This window comes from Sciurus vulgaris (assembly GCF_902686455.1).
Source record: "Sciurus vulgaris genome assembly, chromosome: 11".
Lineage (NCBI taxonomy): Eukaryota > Metazoa > Chordata > Mammalia > Rodentia > Sciuridae > Sciurus > Sciurus vulgaris.
Window position 1 is genome coordinate 3,156,143 of NC_136472.1, and position 21,917 is coordinate 3,178,059.

Genomic DNA, 21,917 nt, shown 5'->3' on the forward strand with positions numbered 1-21,917 from the left:
AGGGTCTCACTGGGTGTCCGGGATCTTCCCGATCATCCATGGAGCTTACGGCTTTTCAACAGTTTTGTTGGGACTCAGGATCTTCTCCAGAGTCACAGTGGTGCTCTGGGCCTCCCTAGTGGCTTCGTGGACTCAGTACCTTCCCTGGGCACTCAGTGGGCACATGATTGTGACCAGGGCCTCGGGGAGTGCGTCTTAGTGACTCTCAGGGCCCTGTCCAATGTCTCAGAGGAGCTAAGCACATTCCCAGGGTCACCTTGGTGCTTAAGGCCTTCCCGAGAGTCTCAGTGGCCTCTGTGACTTCCCCGGCTCTCGGTGGCGCCCAGTAGCGTCCCCACGCTCAAGGCCTTCCGCAGGGTCCGGGGCTCATGAACTTCCCCGGATTCTCAGCGGATCTCAGGGCTCTCCCTAGGGTCTCGGTCAGGCTCAGCAGCTTCCCACCGTGGGCACAGGGGCTCAGGATATTCCCGAAGGTCTCACTGGGGACCAACTTTCCCAAAGTATGGGGCTACAGGCCTTCCCCAGAATGTCAGTGGGCCTTGAGGATGTCCACGGGGTCTCTGTGGGGCTCCGAGTCTTTCCCAGTGTTTCTGAGGCTAAAGGCATTCACTAGCATGTCAGTGGTGTTCGGGGCCCTCACTGTGGCGCGCCTGGGACTCGGGGTTGTTCTTCAGTGTTTCATGGGGTCTCGGGTCTTTTGCAGGACACCAGCGGGGTCCATGGCCTTCATAAGCGTTTTGGTGTGGTTCGGGCCTCCCCAGGCCCAGTGGGATCGAGGCTTGTCCAGCTCCACAGCTGTGCACAAGGCCTTCCCCAGGCATACTGTTTTCCTCGCCGTTCCCAGGCACTCCCTGGGCCTCATGGCACATCCAGGGTCTCACTGGGTTTCAGGAAAATCCCCCATCTACCACGGGGCCCTGGACATTGCCTAGCACTCAGTGGGACGCACAGACATCCTCTGGTCTCAGTTTGTCTCAGGGCCTTCCAGTGTCTCAGTGGTATTCCCAGATTTTTAGTGGGGCTCAGAAACCTCCTACAGTACACACTGGGCTGAGTACCTACATCAGGATCTCAGCGACTCCAGGCCCTTTCCCACTCTCTCCGTGGAGCTCAGCATCATTCCCAGGGTCGCCTTGATCTTGAGGGCCTTCCCTAGTGTCTGATGGAGGCTCAGGGTCTTCGCAGAGGCGCAGAGGAGCCCAGGGCCTACCTCAGGTGCTTACTGAATTTCAGGGCCTTCCACAGTGTATCTGTCAGGCTCTTCCCCCAAATTGCGTATGGGCTCAGAGCTTTCCCCGGGGTCTAAATGGGGATCAGAAACTGCCAGAGAGTGCCGCTGGTTTCAGGCCTTCCCCAGAAGCCCTGCGTCTCAGGGCTGTCCACAGGATCTTAGTGGGGCTCAGAATTGTCCCCAGTATTTCTGTGAGGCTAATGGCTTTCAGGAGAGTCTCGGTGGGTTTCATGGCCTTCACTGGGGTCTAAATCGTGTTCAGAACCCATCACAATGCCTCATTAGTCTCCGTGTTTTTCCAGGTCAGCAATTGGGATGATGGCCTTTCCAGGTTTTCTAGTGGGGATGAGAACATTGACCAGGGTCACAGTCATGCACAGGGTCTTTCTCAAATTTGAGTGTTCTCTCTGCTTTCCACAGACACTCAGTGGGGCTCTTGAAAATGCCCGGTCCTCAGTGATTCGGAACATTCCCCACACTCTTGACGGAGCTCAGGGACTCGCCAGAGATGGAGTGAGACTCAGTCAACCCCAGGGCCCCGGCTTCTCTAGGGCCTTTCAAGATCTACCAGTGAGTCTCAGTGGGACTCAGAAACCCCCAACTGCACTCTGGGTTCAGAGCCCTCACAGGGACTTAGTGCATCCCAGGGCCTCACCGATGTCCTCAGCGGAGCTCAGCACCATTCCAGGGTCACACTGGTGCTCACTGCTTCCCCTGGTGTTGGAATGGGCTCAGCACCTTCCCCAGTTTCTCCCCGGGATCTCAGTCAGGTTCAGTGCCTTCCCCAAGTGTGCATTGGGCTTGCAGCAAATTCTAGTGTCTCATGAGGGATCAGAACATTTCCCAGAGTGTCACTGGGACTCAGGCCTTCCCCAGAATGTCAGTAGAGCTCAGGGCTGTCTACAAGTTCTTAGCAATTCTTCCCCAGTGTTTCTCTGTTTAGCGTTCACTATTCCCAGTGGTGTTCAGAGCCTCCTCTGTGGTGGTGTAAATGGGGTGCAGGGCCTTTCTCAGTGTCTCACTGGTTCTCAAGGCTCTTCCAGGACCTCAGTGGGACTCATGGCCCTTCTATGTGTTTCAGTGGGGCTCTGGGCTTTGCCTGGGTCTCAGTGGGATTCAGGGCATTTTCCAGATTCACAGTCATGCACTGATCATTCTCCAGGGTGACAGTCATGTGTGGGTCCTTCCCCAGCGTCACAGTCATGTGTGGGTCCTTCTCCAGGTCAGTCATGTGTGGGTCCTTCCCCAGGGTCACAGTCATGTGTGGGTCCTTCTCCAGGGTGACAGTCATGTGTGGGTCCTTCCCCAGGGTCACAGTCATGCGCGGGCCCTTCCCCAGGATCACAGTCATGTGTGGGTCCTTCCTCAGGGTGACAGTCATGCGTGGGTCCTTCCCCAGGTTGACAGTCATGTGTGGGCCCTTCCCCAGGGGCACAGTCATGCGTGGGCCCTTCCCCAGGGTCAGAGTCATGCGTGGGCCCTTCCCCATGGTCACAGTCATGCGCGGGCCCTTCCCCAGGATCACAGTCAAGTGTGGGTCCTTCCTCAGGGTGACAGTCATGCGTGGGTCCTTCCCCAGGTTGACAGTCATGTGTGGGCCCTTCCCCAGGGTCAGAGTCATGCGTGGGCCCTTCCCCATGGTCACAGTCATGCGCGGGCCCTTCCCCAGGGTGACAGTCATGCGCGGGCCCTTCCCCAGGGTGACAGTCATGCGCGGGCCCTTCCCCAGGGTGACAGTCATGCGTGGGCCCTTCCCCAGGGGCACAGTCATGCGTGGGTCCTTCCCCAGGGTGACAGTCATGCGTGGGTCCTTCCCCAGGGTCACAGTCATGCGTGGGCCCTTCCCCAGGGTCACAGTCATGCGTGGGTCCTTCCCCAGGGTCACAGTCATGTGTGGGTCCTTTCACAGGGTAAGAGTCATGTGTGGGTCCTTCCCCAGGGTCACAGTCATGTGTGGGTCCTTCTCCAGGGTGACAGTCATGTGTGGGTCCTTCCCCAGGGTCACAGTCATGCGCGGGCCCTTCCCCAGGATCACAGTCATGTGTGGGTCCTTCCTCAGGGTGACAGTCATGCGTGGGTCCTTCCCCAGGTTGACAGTCATGTGTGGGCCCTTCCCCAGGGGCACAGTCATGCGTGGGCCCTTCCCCAGGGTCAGAGTCATACGTGGGCCCTTCCCCATGGTCACAGTCATGCGCGGGCCCTTCCCCAGGGTGACAGTCATGCGTGGGCCCTTCCCCAGGGGCACAGTCATGCGTGGGCCCTTCCCCAGGGGCACAGTCATGCATGGGCCCTTCCCCAGGGTCACAGTCATGCGTGGGCCCTTCCCCAAGGTGACAGTCATGCATGGGTCCTTCCCCAGGGTCACAGTCATGCGTGGGCCCTTCCCCAGGGGCACAGTCATGCATGGGCCCTTCCCCAGGGTGACAGTCATGCGTGGGCCCTTCCCCAAGGTGACAGTCATGCGTGGGTCCTTCCCCAGGGTGACAGTCATGCGCGGGCCCTTCCCCAGGATCACAGTCATGTGTGGGTCCTTCCTCAGGGTGACAGTCATGCGTGGGTCCTTCCCCAGGTTGACAGTCATGTGTGGGCCCTTCCCCAGGGGCACAGTCATGCGTGGGCCCTTCCCCAGGGTCAGAGTCATACGTGGGCCCTTCCCCATGGTCACAGTCATGCGCGGGCCCTTCCCCAGGGTGACAGTCATGCGTGGGCCCTTCCCCAGGGTGACAGTCATGCGTGGGTCCTTCCCCAGGGTCACAGTCATGCGCGGGCCCTTCCCCAAGGTGACAGTCATGCATGGGTCCTTCCCCAGGGTCACAGTCATGCGTGGGCCCTTCCCCAAGGTGACAGTCATGCATGGGTCCTTCTCCAGGGTCACAGTCATGCGTGGGCCCTTCCCCAGGGTGACAGTCATGCGTGGGCCCTTCCCCAGGGTGACAGTCATGCGTGGGCGCTTCCCCAGGGTGACAGTCATGCGTGGGCCCTTCCCCAGGGTCACAGTCATGCGTGGGTCCTTCCCCAGGGTCACAGTCATGCGTGGGCCCTTCCCCAGGGTGAGAGTCATGCGTGGGCCCTTCCCCAGGGTCACAGTCATGCATGGGCCCTTCCCCAGGGTCACAGTCATGCGTGGGTCCTTCCCCAGGGTGACAGTCATGGGTGGGCCCTTCCCCAGGGTGACAGTCATGCGTGGGCCCTTCCCCAGGGTCACAGTCATGCGTGGGCCCTTCCCCAGGGTCACAGTCATGCGTGGGCCCTTCCCCAGGGTCACAGTCATGGGTGGGCCCTTCCCCAGGGTGACAGTCATGCGTGGGCCCTTCCCCAGGGTGACAGTCATGGGTGGGCCCTTCCCCAGGGTCACAGTCATGCGTGGGCCCTTCCCCAGGGGCACAGTCATGGGTGGGTCCTTCCCCAGGGTCACAGTCATGCGTGGGCCCTTCCCCAGGGGCACAGTCATGCGTGGGCCCTTCCCCAGGGTGACAGTCATGCGTGGGCCCTTCCCCAGGGGCACAGTCATGCGTGGGCCCTTCCCCAGGGGCACAGTCATGCGTGTCCCTTCCCCAGGGTCACAGTCATGCGTGGGTCCTTCCCCAGGGGCACAGTCATGCGTGGGCCCTTCCCCAGGGTCAGAGTCATGCGTGGGCCCTTCCCCAGGGTGACAGTCATGCGTGGGCCCTTCCCCAGGGTCACAGTCATGCGTGGGCCCTTCCCCAGGGTCACAGTCATGCGTGTCCCTTCCCCAGGGTCACCGTCATGCGTGTCCCTTCCCCAGGGTCACCGTCTTGCGTGTCCCTTCCCCAGGGTGACAGTCATATGCAGGCCCTCCTGGTGTCATTGTTTTCCTTGCCTTCGCCAGGCACCTGCTGGGGTTCGCGCTCTTTCCCAGGGTCCTTGCCTAGAGACCCAGTGGGATTCACGGCCATCCCAAGTCTCAGTTTGTCTCGGGGCCTGTTACGCAGCCTCAGCGTTGGTCCCGGGTTTTCAGCGTGGTCGGAAACTCCCAAGTGCACACTGGGCTCAGGGTATGCCAGGGTCTGGGTGAGACCAGGTTCTTTCCCTAGTGCTCACTGGAGCTCAGTACCAGTCTCAGGTCACTTTAGTGCTCAGCACCTTCCCCAGGGTCATTCAAGCCTAGGACCGTCCCTCGATATGTCACTGAGGCTCAGGGCCTCCCCAGGAGCACAGTGAGGCTCAGGGCCTCCCCAGGTTCTTAATGGACCTCAGGACCTTTCCCAGTGTGTCTGTCAGGCTCAGGGACTTCTCCGAGAAGTACAGGGTTGTAGGCTGTCCCCCATTCCTCACTGGGAGTCAGAGCCTGTCAGAGTGTCATCAGGACTCACGCCTTCCCCAGAGTTCCCTGGGTCTAGGGCTGTGCAGCACGTCTTAGTGGGGCTCAGCATCTTTCCCAGTGTTCCTGTGAGGCCAGCAGCCTTTGTGGAGTCTCGGTGGGTTCCGGGGCTTTCACTGGGTCTAGACGATGGTCAGAGCCTTTTCCAGGATCTGATTCGGTCTCTGGTCAGCCATCAACGGGGCTCGTGGTTTTGCCAGCGCTTCAGTTGGGTCAGGGAGGACTGGGCCTTCCTGAGGATCTTGCTGTGGGCTCTGGGCCATCCAGATTCTCAGGAGGGCCCAGGCCCTTCCTTCCCGTGGTCTCACTGGGGTTTGGGCACTTCCCCAGGGTCTCAGTAGTTCTTATAGAGCTTGTCCAGCATTTCAGTTGTAAGCAGGGCCTCCCTCAGGGTCTCATGGGCTGAGGCCTTTCCCCCAAGGACCCACTGGGTCCAGGGCCTTCCTCAGAGCCTCAGTGGGGCTCAGTGCTCTTCCCCCATCTCACTGAGCTTGGAGCATTTCAGACGTTCTCAGTGGGGCTCAGGGCCAAATGCGGGGTCTTAGGGGAGCTCACGGTCTTTCTCAGCCTTTCAGCGGGTTAGGGTCTTCCCAGAGCCTCTCACTGGGGCTCAGATTTGCTCCCAGGTCTCTGTGAGAATCAGCGCTTTCTCCAGGGTCTCACTTTTCTTCCAGTCTCCGCCAAGTTCTCAGTGGGCCTTTCCAGGGTCTCTTTCTGGCTCAAGACTTTCCCCAGGGCCTCAACGGAGTTCAAGGTCTTTCCCAGAGTCTCAGGGGGCTCAGACACTTCCTCAGAGTCTGTGTACCTCAGATCTGCGTGGGTGTCTGACTTGTAGCCGGGCCTTCCTAGTGTCTGTCTGGGCTCAGGGCTGTACCCGGAGCTTCGGTCAGGCCTAGAGCTTCTCGGTGGGGTCCAGTACCTGTCCAGAGGCTCAGTGGAGGCTCAAGGACTTCTCAGGGTCTCACTGAAGCTCCGGGACTGCCTACCTCTCTCCGCGGGGCCGGGGGCCCTTGAGTCTCAGGGCTTCCCCAGAGTTTCCCTGGGGCACAGGTGTCTTCCCAAGGTCCCACTGGGTTCAGAACTTTTTCCAGGTCTCAGTGGGCTCAGATTCTTTTGGTATTTTCGGTGAGGCTCAGTGACATGTCTAGGTTCTCAGAGGGATCATAGACTTCCCCAAGAACCCACAGGGACCAGAGCCTTTGCCAAAGCCTCCGTGAATCCCAGGCGTGGCCCAGAGTCTCAGGGGGGCTCAGTGCCTTTCCTCAGAGTATTGGGGTGGCTCAGGGCCTCGAAGAGTGTTAGTGTGACAGGGCCTCAGAGGGACTCAGGGCCTTCCACAGGTCTCAGGGAAGCTCAGTCTTCACTAGGGTCTCAGTGGGCTCAGAATCTCCCCCAGAGTCTCAGGGGGGCTCAGAGCCTTCCCCCAAATTTCTGTGAGTCTCATGGTTTTTGTGGGTGTCAAGGATCAGGACCTTCTCTAGTGTCTCAGTGGGTCTTGGTTCCTTCCACAAAGTCCCACCACATTCGGGGCCTTCTCCACATTCTCAGTGTGCTTCATAGACTTCCCCAGGGTCTCAGTGGGGCTCAGTCTTCCCCAGAAATTAGGAGGGACTCACCACCTTCCCCAAAGTCTCTGTGAGTCTCTTGCTCTGTCTCAGCTGAATCAGGTCCTTCTCCAGGTCTCACTGGGGCTCCAGTCTTTCCCCAACTTCCCACTAGCTTCGGGACCTTTCCCAGAGCCTGAGCGGGCTCAGTGCTATCCACAGACTCATTAGGGCTCAGATTCTTTCAGACATTCTCAGAAGGGCTTGGGGCCTTCCTTAGAGTCTTAGTAGGTCTTGGGGCCCTTCCTGGGTCTAATTGGGTTTCATGGTCTTCCACAAGTTCTCTGTGGGGCCTGTCACTTTCCTGCGTCCCACCTGGGTTCATAACCTTCCCCAGAATTTCTGTGGGGCCGATAACCAATGCTGAGTTCTAATTGGTACTCAATGGCTTGCCCTGCGTGACAGTGAAACTCGAGGCCTCTCCGGTGGTCTCGGTGAGGCTGATGGCCTTGCCAGTGTTTCTTGTGCCTTTCTGCAGTTCTCAGTGGGCTCCAAGGCTTCTCCAGATTCACACGAATTCCTTGATCTCCCAGGGTCTAGGTGGCACTCACAACACGCCCGAGTTTTAGTAGGACTTGGGGTTTTCCCCAGGGTCTCGCTCAGGACATCAGTGGGGCCTATTTCCTTCCCTGGGTCTCTTTGGAGCCTACGGTTTTCCCCGGTGTCTAATGGGATGTGTAGTCTTTTGGAAGTTGTTCTGTACTACCCCAGAGCTGACGGGATGTGCAGACTGGGGGTTGGACAGAGTCAGTACTGAAGGAACAGCTGGTTGGGACACAGCCAGCCAAGGAGGGCTGGGGGAGACCTTCCAGGAGGCTTCAAGGGTGGAGCAGGTGCCTGTTGGGGTGCCTGAGGAAGTGAGTCGAGCCTGAAGACTCACTGGTGTCCCCTGCCTCCCCACAGGAAGGCCTGGCCTTCACTCTGCAAGGACAGAAATAGGGTGGGAAGGTGGCCTGGCTGGCCTGGCCTGGAGGATGCTGGGGTTCCAGCCGTAGGCAGTGTCTGGGCTCTTCTGGGGTGCTGGGGTATCTCAGAGCCCAGTCAGCTCCCTCTGCCTTTTTGGAGACCGAGGCTTGGAGGGTCACCTTGAGCCAGTCCAGCCAAACCCTTTACATCGGCGTGCATTTTGGGGAAAGCATGGAAGCTCCTCTTAGCTCCAGGGTTCTGCTGTGTGGTGAGGAGACTCCTCTGGCCAGAGTGAGGGACCCCTCTCCCTCTATCCCTGTGCCTGGTTTTTCTCAAGGGCTAGGACTCCCAGACATGTGAGGAGGGCCTGGTCTGTAGCCCCCTGCGCAAGACCACCCCCAAGCTTACTCCCTTCTTACTCCCTTCCTGGTCCCAGGGAAGTCCTCCTCCTACCCCCTGGTCCCCTCTCTTAGCTGCCACCTCGTGGAGATGGGGCCACTCATCTAGGACCTCATCCACCCCTCCTCAGGCTGCCATGGACCTTGGAGCTCACAGAGACTCCTGGGTGGACAGGGAGATGAGTCGAGCTTGGGGTGCCTGGGGAAGCTGAGCTGGACCAGCAGGAGCGTAGGGGCGACTCTCAAAGCAAGGCCAGGGCTGGTGCAAGGGCAGGGGCCAATCTCTGTGGCGTGGACACAGAGGCCAGGTGGGCTCAGAGAGACCTCTCCTTTATTGAGATGATGAGCAGGAAGCAGACAGCATCGGGGCAAGGCGACAGGTGGTGCACAGCCACCCTTGGCCCTGGAGCACAGGTGTTGGCAGCAAGACAGGACCTCACAGGACACACACCAGTCGTGGTGCTGAGAAGCAGCAGGCGGGCCAGCGGACATCCGGGTGGCAGGAGGGTGCGTTCTGGGGTGCCCATGACCCAGCCCCTCGTGTGGGCCTGAGCTCTGGGACAGGGCAAGAGCTGGGGAGGACTGGAGGGGGCCAGGAGACTCCAGGGCAGGCCAGCTGGGACAGTGGGGCACGCACCACACACCTAGCTGATGGCACTCAGTGCGTGGGTCAGGGTGTGCAGCTCATCCTGGACGCCCTCCAGCGAGCGACGGATGGTGTGGGGACTGTCCAGCACATCGATGGCCGTCGTGTATGGGTCGAACTTCACAGAGAAAGGGCGCTGGATTCGAGAGGCATAGCCCCTGGGGAGGGAAGCCAGAGGTGGGTGGACCCTCAGTCACCTGGTGGGTACCTGGAGGAGGCATGGTGAATCTGGGCAGCCAGGGGTGGGGTCTGCAGCCTGGGGAGAGCCCCTGAGCCCCCAGAGCACTGGGGCCTCCTGCAGGGATGAGGTAGGCCAGGCACCTTCTCCGGGCAGTCCTCTGCCCCTCCCTCAGCAAGACGCCTGCTCAGGACGCCTTCCTGACCACGGGCCCGGAGCGCCCAAGCCTGTGTGGACCCCACCCTCCCTTCCGTGCTGGATGGTTTCCCCAGTGCTCAAGAGGAGCTGGAGGGGAAGGGATAAGACCCCCGCCAAGACGGGCCCGTTGGGCTCTGCTCCCCTCCCTGGGACCACTGGCCCCTGCACCTTCCCTCCATGCTGCCCATGCTCCCAGCACAGCCCTCAGCCACCTCTGTCCCTCTGGCCCACCCTGGCTTGTCCCCCATCCCATCTCAGGCCCTAGCTGCTCCAGGCAGGAGGCTGGGAAGGTCCCACGTTTCCTCCTTACGAAGCTCAGGCTCTGCCACGGCCTAGCAGGCAGCCCAGGCTGGCCCTGGCCTGGCCACCTAGCAGTCCCAGCCCAGGCGCCCCACTCCTTGGATTCCTCGAGGCTCTTCTCTGGGAGAGCACCATGCTGTGAAGGCGCGCTCTACCTGAGGGCCAGTTTTCTCCTGGGTGAAACGGGTCCGGAGCACAGCCCTGATCACAGAAGGGATGGGGGCCCGGCAGGCAGCTTGGGGGCAGGTGGGGGTCTCACCCTGGCCTACCTGAGCTTGTCCTTGGCGTCGCTGAAGCTCTCAGACACGAAGTAGACGGGCTGGTAGGTCTGATCTTGGTAGGGCTGCACGGCGGCAGCCTCGGGGTCGAAGGCCCGGATCTCGGGCTCCTCTGACAGGGAGTGCTGCAGGGAGGCCACGGGGCTCCTGAGCCGGCCACACCCTGGGCCCACCACCTGACTCCATGGTGGCTGTGGGCGGCGGGGGGGGGGGGGGGGGGGCACCCTTCCTACCCAGGGGTCCTCTGGAGGCCTGGGGACAGTGGGGTCGGGGCTGGCCAGGGTCAAGTGTTTGATCCAGGAAGTCCCGTTGAGGGGCCCCCACCCCACTGGGAGCCTGGCCCCTCCACTCTGCGCTGCGCGGGGAGGGTTCTCACCAGGAGCTCCCCGTAGGACGACAGCAGCCCGGCGCCGTAAGCCTTGACCTCCCCGTTCTGTCTGCACAGCCCGAACTCCACCGTGAACCAGTACAGCTGCAGGGAGGGTCCAGGGCACCGCCTGGTGCTGCGGCCCCGCTGGCCAAGGCCAGGGCACCCGCACAAGCGTTCGGACAGAAGGGAGGGTCCGGGCCTCCCTGCTCCCCGCCCCCTGCCCTCTCGGGGAAGAAACCCACCGTTGACAGCTTCTCGATTTCCTCATCCGAGGCCCCCAGGGACGCAAGGCCGATGTCCTGAGGAGGAAGAAGCGTGGCGGGGTCAGCCTGCGTTGTGCCTGGGTACAGGCACTGGGGTGTCGACCGCTCCCAGGGGCCCTCCAGGCCACCTTGGGCCCTGAGCTCCGTGACCCTGGTGGGCCAGCGGGCAGCAGTGCCCTGAGTCTGAGCTCTGCCTCGGGGTGCTCTGCCCTGGGTGAGCCCCACGGGGGACAGAATGTATCGGGCCCGTTGGCCCCTGCCAGTGCTGGCCCGGCCGAGGCCGCAGACACACCTGGGAGAACTGTGCGAACGTGCGGTCAGCCAGCATGGGCACGTGCCCCAGCAGCTCATGGCAGCAGTCCCTGTGGGGCCAGGGGAGAGGAGGAGAGCTGGGCTGTGCGAGCCGGCCAGAAGGGGCTGGCCCAGGACCCTCCCTCTGTGTCCTGCTGCTTGTGCAGGGCATCCCTGGCCTCATGCAGGGGGGAAGCACGTGCAGAGCTGGGCGGCACACTCACGGCTCCGGCGAGTGCATGGGCGAAGAGGCATGGCGGATGTACTGGGTGCACTGGAACACGCGGAAGGCCAGGCTGGCCAGGAAGTCCCTGGCAGACAGAAGGCCAGCCACAGGCCGCAGCTGGAAGCCTGTCCGCTCTGCAAGGGGCCACGGTCAGGGTGTGGGAAGCAGGTGGAGGGACCACCTCCCCTGCCTCCCCTGCTGGCTGCCCCGCAGCACCCTTCAGGAAGCGCGAGACGTCCTCGAGCTGAGGGATGCTGTCCTCGCGGTAGCCGCTGCAGAGCTCCAGCAGCTGGAAGGCTTCCAGGTGCTCCCGGCAGGCGTGGGTGGCGTACAGGCCCTTCAGCGTGCTGTAGACCTCCTTCCTGCAAGCGAGGGGCTCAGCCCCCGCCGCCCTTCGGGGGGCCCACTCCACAGCCCCTCCTGTGGCACTCTGTCCACTCCCACAGCCTCTCTGCCTCTGGGTGGGGCTTTTGCTGGGGGCTTTGAGGGATTCCAAGGGACACGGGGCAGGGAGGACATCCCTGGGGACCATCTGATATTCCAGGCCTTGGGAAGTCCCTCCTCCCTCTGGCCTGAATCTGTCCTGCTTCACCACTGTCCCTGGAGGCCCCCCTCACTCACAGGAGCTGTCCCACTGGCTCTCCTCGTGCCCAGCCCGGCCCATGCCCAGCCAGCTCTCAGCAGGGTCTCACCAGGTAGCAATCTCCTCGGCTGTGTACTCCACGCGGGGAATGGGCTCACCACTGGGGGGCGGGGGGGTAGCCGTCAGCCACAGGCCCTGCCCCCGGGGGAGGGGAACCGGCAGGGGGCGGCAGGGGCCCTGCTGGGCACAGAGTCATGCCAGCCAAGCGCAGTGGAGCCTTGGGGGCATCGGCAGGGGTGTGCTGGGCTGTGCCAGCTCTGTGGCCTTGGCAGGCTGCTGAGCCTCTGTGTCTGTTTCCTCAGCTGTAACTTAGGGACAGGGCCAGGGCCCACCTTGGAGCATTGTAAAGTGGACAGTCAAATAGGCATGTGAAATGCCCTGGAGTAGAGAGACTTGCAGGGGGCTGGACCCTGAGTGGGCGGCACAGAGGCGGTGAGGTGAGGAATGGGTAACCAAGGTGCCCCAGGGCTGGTGGGCTGGTGGGCTGGTGGGCTGCCGGCGGGCCCCTGGGCAGGGCCTTACTGCTTGTACTGGAAGGCTATCTCAGCGATCAGCTTCCTGCGCTGGCGGTATGCTTGGTCCGAGAAGCCCTGAGGGCGCGGGAAAACAGCACCAGTCAGGGGCTTGCCCCACCCCCGCCCGCCATGCAGACAGACCGGCGGGGGCCAGCCTGGGGCCCGCACCACCCCACAGGCGACGAGGCCACACAGTCCAGGCGGGAGGACGTGGGCACCTACTCACCGGGTGGTCCAAGTCCAAGTCAGGATCAAACTTGGTGACCAGGTGGTGACACTTGTCCAGCTCTGACACCTTCCTTGGGAACCACGGGACTTCACAGAGGACAGGGCCAGGTGAGCCCGCCACCCCAACCCCGTGGACTCCCTCACCCTGAATGCAGCCTCTCCTGGGGACCTCCTGTGGGGCGGAGCTGTGGGGCTTCGACTTCAGGGGTCCTGGAGCAGGGCCCAGGCCCGAAGCAGCCATGGAGCAGAAGTGGGGGCGGGGTGGGGCCAGCGGGCTGGGAGGACACTACCGTGTTGCCCTGCAGGGCTCTCTGCCGCCCGCACCTCAAAGCCTTTGGTCGTACTAAAGACAGACAGCTGGCCTCACCCTTGTCCTCCCCAGCACTGCGCACGTCGTCTGACACCCGGCGCACGGAGCTGAGCAGGGCAGCCAGATCCCCGCTGGGCACCTCAAAGCGCACAAAGTAGTCCAGGTGAGGGCCCCCTGCCCGTGGCCTCTGGGCCGGCCGGGTCTCCAGGTGGTGGATTTTGGCTTCAAATGTCTTCAGGAGCAAAAGCAGGAAAAGAAAGTAGGAGACAGAGATGGAGTGACCCGGAGCAGGGACCGAGATGGAGAGAGGCGGACAGGAAAGGTGGGAGGAGAAGCGGGTGGGGTGGGCTCCCTGGCCTGCTTTTGCTTTTGCAGTGTCCACACAAGACTCTCTCCCCGACGTCTGAAGGCTCCTGCTGCCTGGTCAGGGCTCGCCGTCAGCAAACGGGTTTCTGACTGATACACCCCAGGAGCCTCACAGCTGTGACCTTGACCCCACTTCCAGGTGACCCCATCTGTGTGTTCCAAGGCCATAGCCAGACAGCCCAGCTCCTGGGCTGCTGGTGGGAGGACTGTCTCCCTGGTGGCCTCATCTGGGCCACCCGGCCCAGGGCTGCAGGTGGGCCCGTCAAGCAGAGGACCTGAGACTCAGGCCCCCGAGGGTGACGGCTGAGGTTCTAGGGGTCTGGGGGGGGTGGTCTCCACCCACACCACCCCTCAGCGCCCAGCAGCAGGCCCTGAGGCCACACAGCAGCTCTGGGCGCCCAGCCTGCAGGAGGCCGCCCCTCCTGTCTTTGGGAATTTCCTCTGGGAACCAACTCACCCCCCAGGGCAGCAATGCAGTCAGCCACCAGCTTAGCAGCTGCCTCCAGGGAAGTTGGGGGGTACCATGGCCCCTGGCCCCACTTCCCAGGCTGCCCTGCTGGGAGCCCCCCACTCACCCCACCCTGTGTGTGAAGTGTGAGAGGGGAGGCGGGGGACTGGGGACCAGGGGCCCAGGTGCTCCGACTAGGCATGGGATCCTCACCTCTGGTGGCCCTCGGGGGCCTGGACAGTCAGGTCTCTGCCTAAGATGGGGCGTGGACCATGGGGCCCTGTCCACACATGCCCACTTGTGGCGAGCCCAGCCTGCCCCAGGGCCACAGGCGTGCCAGCCCCTCACCTCAAACACCTTCACGGCCCGGGACAGCGAGCAGGGCTTGGAGCCCTTCAGGGAGAAGAGCAGGCTCAGCAGGGCCCTCCCGTCCTTCTCCTGGAATGCCACGGCCTCCAGGGGGTCCCCGGGCTCCGAGGAGCTTGCCGCTGCCGCAGCCGCTGCCGCCTCCCGCTCCTTGCGGGCGTCCTCGATGAGGCTCTGCCGCCGCCCGATGAAGCGCGGGGACTGTGGGGACAGCGTCCCTGTGCACCCTTGAGCACCCACCGACCCCACCCCCGGCGTGTCGGTCAGGCTGCACCATGACACTCAGGCGTGGGGGCAGAGCTGACCACTGCACCCGAGCATCCACCGGGGGGCTGACCAAGGCCACCCCCTCAGGCTCCACATGCCTCCTGAGAGGAGGGTCAGGCAGCTGGGCTGCAGTACGCTGGAAACCGTGGCAGAGTGGGACGTGACAGGCCATTGGTGAGTGCCTGACCACCTGCCTCCCAGAGATGCTGTGTCACCTGTCCCCAGGCCTGGCCCTAACTGAACCAATGATGGGAGGGCGACTCAGGACCTGCCTCCCGCGCTCCCCAGACAGACAGCAGCCAGAAGTCCCAGAAGGCCAGAGCCCTTAGTGTCCACGGCCCAGGCAGGAGCTGCCCCCTCAGCCCAGTGCACGTCCTGTCCCTCCTCAGCCAAAACACGGGGCCTCTTCTGGACACAGGTGCTGTTCAGCCCAGCGCCTGCCCGGGTGATCTCCTCACCTTGGAACCCTCCCCCACCGACTGCCCCCTCCCACACCACCTCCCTCTCTGCAGCCTTCCCTGCTGCCCCTTCTCCACCGCCACCGTGTGGCTACTGCTGCTACCTCCCTTCTAATAATCCTAGGGTGGGTGTGTCTGATCCCCTAAAGCCAGCCTGGCCTGGACCAGGGAGGGGTCAGCTCGACTGAGCCTCCGAGAAGGCTCTGGGCACCTGGCAGGAGGGAAGGACCAGCCTCCTCCCTGGTTCCCGGGGTTCTGGAAATGGAGGTGGGGGCTGAAGTCGCTCTGAAGCCTCGTCCTGACCTAGGGGTGGGTTTTGTGGCCATGAGCAGGGCCGCAGTCCCAGCCCAGGGAGAACCCACGAGGCTGGGTGGGCCCCAGGCTCGGTGGGAAGAGGGCGTCTGCTGGAAACCTGGAAGGGGTGGGGCGCTCTTGACGCCACCTTCTCCCTGAGAAGGGCCTGAAAATTAAGTTTCTAGGTGGCATTAAGGCCGGTGAAGACAAGCCCTTCTTAGTTGCACCAGGGAGCTGACCGTTCTGAGTCTGAAGCGTGGGCTGGGAAGCCTGGGTGGCCTGGTGCTGCAGAGCAGGCACCTCAGCTTCTGCCCCACGCACCCCTTCCGCTTGGGCCCGGGTGCAGGCCTCCGGGGGAGCAGATGCAGGGCAGGGGAGCGAGGTGGGGTGCAGCGAGGAGCGGGGCCAGGGTCCCACCAGCACCAGCACCTGCACCAGCACCCTCCAGGACCCCCGTGCCCTCCCCCGTGGGTCAGCAGCTGGGCATGTGCAGCAGCTCCCTCTGGGTGCCTCTGGTCATGGGCAATCTTGTTCATGGGGCTCCCTTCCAAGACCCCAGAGGGGAATTATCTCCTGATTCATGAGAGGGGACACACAGACCCTGGAGAGGCTGGCCCGGAGTGGACAGCACCGTCTCACTCAGAACCAGCAGGACACAGCAGAAATGCACGCCGGGGCATGGGGACGGCTGCCAGGACTGGGACCCACAGCCCCACCCGGCACCAACCGCACTGGGGCAGCCCGCCACCCACGGGAGACAGCGGCTGCTCCGGCTGCCCCTGGACACTCTGGCCAACTCCCCTTACCATGATGGCCTCTGCCTGCTTGGCGTCCAGCTCTGAGACGGCCCTTCGGAAGCCCTTGGGCTGTGGCGTGGTGGCGTTAGGTGTGGGCATGATGTGGTGTGGTGGTCCAGGGCTCTGTCTCCGCAGCCCCTGCCGGGCGGCCTCTTAAAGACTGAGCTGACGTCAAAGCCCCCCGGGTCCTCCACCTCCCACCTCCCGCCTCCCTCTCCCTGCCTGCTGTGCCTGAGGGAGGCGGGGTGGGCGCGGAGCGGGGAGACGCAGGAGAAAGGGCTCCGGCCCATTAGATCTAATTGCCTCCATGTCGCAGGCACCTGCCTCTGAATCACCCTGTCCTGCAGTAGGCGGACCCTCTGCAGGGGCAGGGGCTGACTGGGGTCCCCTCAGCCCCACACCCAAAGGGGCAAAGGAGAGTCTTTACCACATTCCCCACAGGCCAGGGGCACGTCTGCACCAGAGGCCACCTTCAGGCTTGGTACCTGCCTGCCAGGTCAGTCCGGCAGGCTGCGGAGTGTTCCAGAAGGCCCATCCCTCCAGTGTGTCTCCAAGGGAGGCCCCGTGTTCCCGCAAGGCCCTTCTCCCTGATTCAGCCCTCCTCCAGTGTGGCAGTGGGTGGTTCCCGCCCACCCGAGGCAGCCCCCAGCCCACCTCCAGCCCCTGCCTCCCTAGGGTCCCCTGCCACCCTTCCACTCCCTCAGTGCTGAGGGTCCTGGGCTCCCCACTGTCCCCTCAGAGAGCTCCCCATCAGCAACCCCTTCTACAGCCAGTTCCGGGGCAACAGCACTGCAGTCAGCTTTCCTCGACACCTAGAGCCCCCTGGCCGGCGGCCTCTTGCTCACCCTATCCCAGCTGTTGCCACCAACTGCGTGAAGACCTGCCACTCCGTCCCCAGCCAGGGCCAGGGTCTCACGCCAGGGCCTCCAGGGAGGAGACGGGGCGGGTCCTCCCAGCAGCAGGTGTGCTCAGCCTGACTCACCCACCCCACCAGCTCTGCCTGCGGATGGCACAGGGTGGCTCTCCGGGCCCTTCTGGGCACGGTGTCCCCTCTCACCGGGGAGCTAGCAGAATGGTACCTGCCTCACCCCTGGACTTGCAGGGATGCCAAAGGCCAGAGCCAGCCCTGGAAAGAGCAGGTTAGAGAGAAGGAAGGCCCTGGCCCAGAGGACACTGGGTGTCCAGCATGCCACACGCAGCAGGAGCCGCAAGCCCCAGACTCCTCCTCCCCTACTGTCACCCTGGTGGTACCTTGTGACAGCCCACCACTGGAATCTCCACCCCCAGGAATCCCCACTCTACCCTTCACAGCCGCTGGCCTCCGCCCTCTCCAATCCTCCCTGGGACCTGCCCCTAAGGTGGCCAACACCTGACTCCCCTACTCCACAACCCTCGGTGGCTCCCTGCTTGAGCCCTACTGTTCAGTGTCCAGGAAGCCCCCTCCTATTTGACAGTGACCTTCTCACCCTCTGCAGGTCCAACATCCTGCTCCAGGAGGGTCTGAAATGCCTTTCCTCATCCACCTTCTCCTGGAAACTCCTGTGCATCCCACAGAACCCAGTCCAGCCGCATTCCCTCCGCAATGCCTACTCTTTCTTGTCACATCGATGGCCAGCTCCTCTGCTCCTCTCTGTCACTTGCTCCTCTCTACACTCCCTGGGGGTAGGGACCTGCTCCCTTGGGTCCCTGTCTGTACCCTGGTGCCCAGCGTCAGCCCTGGCCTATCTCATCTCCTACTTGCTTCTCCCAAAGGAGCAGGAGTCCAGGGTCAGGCCAGAGTGGGCCTGGGGTGTGTGCCCCACTGTCCAACCAAGAGCCCTCACCCTGACCCCATGGGCAGGGGGGTGGCCTGGCCTCCGTGCCAGCACCCAGGCCTGCCTAAGCTCCAGGCGGCTCTCCTGCTGCCCTGGATGCTGGGGGCCCACTGCCCCTCCTGGCCTGCAGCTGGGGAATCCTCATTGGAACAGGCCCAGGCCGTTCCACCCTGAGTCCCACCCCAACCCACCCTGGCCAGGCCGTTTGCTCAGGTGGCCCCGGGCAGGAGGCGACATGCCAACCAACGCCAAGCAGAAGGATCACGGCCCCGCCGCCGGGTGTGGATCTGACCTTTCGGCAAATGTCTTTTCACTGACACGATATTGCTTTTTAATTTGCTTTCCTGCCTGGCTGGTTGAGTTGGCACGGAACCTGGTGGGGAGCCGCAAGGGGACGGTGCTCCTAGACCCGTCCCTGGGCCCAGCACACCCCAAGCAGAGCACAGGCCAGTGCTGAGGGCGAGGAAGCCCCTGGGTGGCCCTCAGAGACGAGTGCCCCCCGGCCTCCCGCACCTGCTGGGACCTCCAGCCTCCCGCCCACCCATCTGCAGATCATTGCCCGGGAAGCCTGCCCCACAGACCCACCCCTCCAGGGCCAGCCTGCCCTTGCTTTACGCCATGCCCTCCCCGCCCTAGATGGCCAAGGTCCCGAGAGCCACCGGCCACCACGCCTCTCCCACCTGAGCCAGGCTCTGACAGGCCCTTGCTGCTCACCCGTGCCTCTCTCCAGTGACCTCCAGAAGTGCCACCACTCAGGGTGGACAGTCCCTCTCTATGATGGACCCAGAGATCATGAGGTCAGACTGCCCTCAGGGAGCCTGTGTGAGGGCCTCAGGGTGGACCTAGCCGACCCACCTTCAGACAGACCCATTTTGCAGGTCGGGGAGCTCAAGGGCCTGACTTCTAGTCACATGGCCAGTCTCCGGCCCAGGTGCCCAGCTCCCAACACATTGGTTGTCATGGGCCCTGTGGTGACTATCCCCAGGTTCTGGGGTCTTGGGACCCAGGCCTCCAGGGAAGAAATCTACCAGGCGCCACCAGCGCTTCTCCTTGCAAGAGGGTAGGGCTGGAAGGGGCTCTCCAAAGGCCAGACGCAGGTCTCTGGAGCCCCGAGCCCGTGCAGTGTCCCCCAGGGAGCAGGGGGATGGGAACTGAACCTGCACAATGGGCCCCAAGGGGTGAGAGTTGGAGTGGTGTACACAAAAGAGAGGCGACCAGGCCGCCTGCCTCCTTCACTGAGCCCTCTGCCCCTCACCGTCATCCTGAGCAATTGCGGGAGCCGTCACTGTGGCAATTAGGGGCGCTGAACCACTCTGACAAACTCAGCGCCAGGCTTAATAGCCCATAATGATGGTGTGCCAGCGCCCACAGGGCAGGGCAGGGCTGTCTCTCTCCCATCCGCGGGGGCCCTCGAGGAAGGCACGGGCTGCTCTCTGCACAGCCGGCCCACTTGGGACGCCCCAGACCCAGGCCCCTCAGGGGCTGAGTGAGGAGCTGCAGAGGGAGGGGCCATGGAGGGCACTGCTCTGGTCCTGCTGTGGCCTCCGGAAGGTTTCCCACCTGTGGTCCTGCAGGCCCCAGCCATGGCTGACCAACATGGGCACATCAGGGGGCCCCCTCCCTGCCCAGTCCTGCAGCCAGGACACAGTGGCCCCGGACACACTGACCCTGGCACCAGTGTGGACTCCATGTGCTCGGGGACTGCACTGTGGAAAATCATGTGCAGACAGCTAGGGTCACATGTTCCCAGGCAAGCCGGGGTCCAAGGTCACCTCGGACAGATGCACAGGATGGGGGGCATTGTCGGCCAACAGCACCGTCCTCCTGAAGCGCCCAGGCAAAAGCACACCTGAACACACACACCCATCCCCATACACAGAGCTCACTGCCTCCTCGACTAGGCCTGCTCTTTACAGTCCCAGGGCCCCAAGGTCTCCAAGAAGCCCCTCCACGTGGGGGTCCAGGGGTCAGGGACTCAGATCTGCAGGGTCACCAAGTGACACACACACATCCTGGGAGGTGGTGGGGCCTTCTCTGGGACTTGGGGATCCCAGGAGGTCGTGCTGCCCTACACTGGCCCAGGTACCTCAGGAGCGAGCCCAGGAGAGCAGAGGACAGCAAGGCTATGACCCCTCGGCCCAGCTGCTCAGGGCGAGCCGGCCCAGCACCCTGCCTGCAGCCTAGGCAGGGCCTTTTCCAAATCTAAGGAGGAGCCCCGTCCCCATGTTGGAGGTGGAGCCAAGACTCTGTGCAGGACACGCTGCCCCATCCCTGTCAGACCAAATGCAGAGCAATTAACCCTAACGAGGCCATCGGACAGAGCAGGAGCCGCCGGGCAGCGGACGCGGAGTATTGACCAGTCCACCAGGACCAGCCGCCTGTGGTCGATCACAGGCACTTAGGGATAATTGGGCCTTTGGAAGTCAGAGCAGAGCAGGGGCTGTGAGCAGCTCAGGCCCTCAGCTGACCTCGGCTCAGGCCTGCGTCTCTTCAGCCCCCAGTCCCCGCGGAGGACACGTCCCACACTCTGTCCACTCCCATAGTCCCCCTCCCAGCCTTCACTCCCCGCCCCACCAGACCTGCCAGGATGGCCCCTCCTCCAAGGAGCCCTCCTCCCAGCCTGCTCCTCGAGGCCCCTCCAGCCTGTGGGGTGGACAGCACTGTCCCCTCACCCTCTTCTCGTGGGGCCTGGCTTCCTGTCTAGGAGGCCTGGAGGAGGGTCCAGCTCAGCCCTTTGTGCCCTTGTGCTTGGTTTCCCCTTCATGTGGTAGGGCCCCGGGGCTGGCCACCAAGATGTCCGGGAACCCTGTACTCCTCTGAAGGGCCTGGCGTCTGCGGGAGACAAGACTCCCTCTGTGAGTAGACCTCAGGGGAGAGGCCTTGGGCCCCACACGTCCCTGGCTTCCCACAGGCCAAGGGCACTAGGTCAACCAGTGACCAGAGGCCCTGTGGATCCAGGTTGGGCCCAGGGGTGGAGGGGACAGAGGAGAAGCTTATAGAGCAAGTGCGGTCAGTCCTGGCCCATGAGCGGTTGTAGCTGTGCCAACCAGGCCTTCTCTTAGATGCACCCGAAGCCACCTTTACGTCAGCAGAGGCTGGAGGCTGCAGGTGGAGTGGCCACGCCCACACAGGGCTCACCCGCGCCCCCTCAGGGCCCCAGACGCTGAAGTCGTCCACCCGTGGGCAGGCAGGTCTGAGGGCAGGCTTCGCTGGTCTGTGCGCGTGTGTGTGGCCTGTGAGGGTGATGTGTGTGCAACAAACAGGGTGCAAGCCAACGCATCTGCTCGCCTGTACCCGCGTGCTGGCAGCAGCCTGCACGCAAGTGGATGCGCGTGCATTAGCATCCATGTGCGTGCGTGTATACACAGGGGCTGAGAAGGCCTGAGTGGCCATGGATCTGTGATGAACAGGTGACCGGGCTCCTGTGTCCCCCCGCCTGACACAATGTCAGGCACAGGCCCCGCTGCTTCCTTTCTGCCCCCACACCAGTGATTCAGACCACAGCCCCACCCGCCACCCCTCCACTGGCTCCTGACAGCCTCCAACAAATTAGCCCCGAGAAAAGCAATAAGAGCGACATTCTGTCCCCATTAGTCACTCACAGCCCGCAGCTGTGTTTTGACAGCAATCACATCTAATTGAGGACCACTGCCCGCCCCCGGAGCCCCAGCGCACCGGAGCTCAGGCATGGGTTCCAGTCACCTGCCCCAGGGGCAGGGACAGTGGCTGCCATTCAGGGCTCATGGTGGCCAGGGGTGACTTGTCTTGCACTTCCTCTGCCCCATGACCCCTTCCCATCCACTGGTGTGAACAGAGGCCCCGCACACTTCCCAGTGCCTCCTGCCCCTCCCTGGGGGACTCCATGGCCCCCAGCTGCACTAACAGAGGTACAGTGGCCAAGACACAGGGACAGCAGTCTCATGTTCCCCTGGGCCAGACCACACCGGCCAAACCCCTTGGGGCCCTGGACCGCAGCGGTTCTCAGGAGGATGGCCCCAGAGGGAGGTGTGCACTCTGCAAGGGGAGGAGGGCCCCTGGTGTCCTCCAGAGGATATCAGAGGGAGGAGGCCTGGCTTCAATGTGCAGCGCCTGACCAAGAGACCTAAGAGGCCACTAAGTGGGGACAAGGGGCACACGCTGTGTCGGGGTCAGGGAAACCGAACCAAGATGATTCCGGAGT

General features: G+C 63.0%; 1 protein-coding gene and 1 long non-coding RNA gene across 2 annotated transcripts in view; one reads left to right on the forward strand and one right to left on the reverse strand.

The window, feature by feature from the left end:
- Window positions 1–21,917, forward strand: part of LOC306640618 — a 395,158-nt gene that overhangs the window by 191,582 nt on the left and 181,659 nt on the right. The gene's annotated exons all lie outside the window — the stretch shown is intronic.
- TH (tyrosine hydroxylase) lies at window positions 8,797–16,378 on the reverse strand. Its single transcript, XM_079104340.1, has 13 exons — window positions 15,933–16,378; window positions 14,090–14,308; window positions 12,985–13,159; window positions 12,616–12,704; window positions 12,397–12,464; window positions 11,924–11,974; window positions 11,448–11,593; window positions 11,230–11,365; window positions 11,007–11,076; window positions 10,694–10,750; window positions 10,458–10,553; window positions 10,073–10,206; window positions 8,797–9,285 (listed from the first exon to the last, which is right to left on the reverse strand). The coding sequence occupies exons 1-13, from the start codon at window positions 16,020–16,022 to the stop codon at window positions 9,126–9,128; spliced, it is 1,491 nt and encodes a 496-aa protein (XP_078960466.1). The 5' UTR covers window positions 16,023–16,378; the 3' UTR covers window positions 8,797–9,125.

Bases quoted from the DNA above. Each gene is read 5' to 3' on its own strand.
- TH (XM_079104340.1), bottom strand. From the start codon at position 16,022: ATGCCCACACCTAACGCCACCACGCCACAGCCCAAGGGCTTCCGAAGG. The intron at 11,366-11,447 runs GTGCTGCGGGGC...GGCCCCTTGCAG, and splicing joins CGTCTCGCGCTTCCTGAAGG to AGCGGACAGGCTTCCAGCTG. The intron at 10,554-10,693 runs GTGGGTTTCTTC...CCCTCCCTGCAG, and splicing joins AAATCGAGAAGCTGTCAACG to CTGTACTGGTTCACGGTGGA.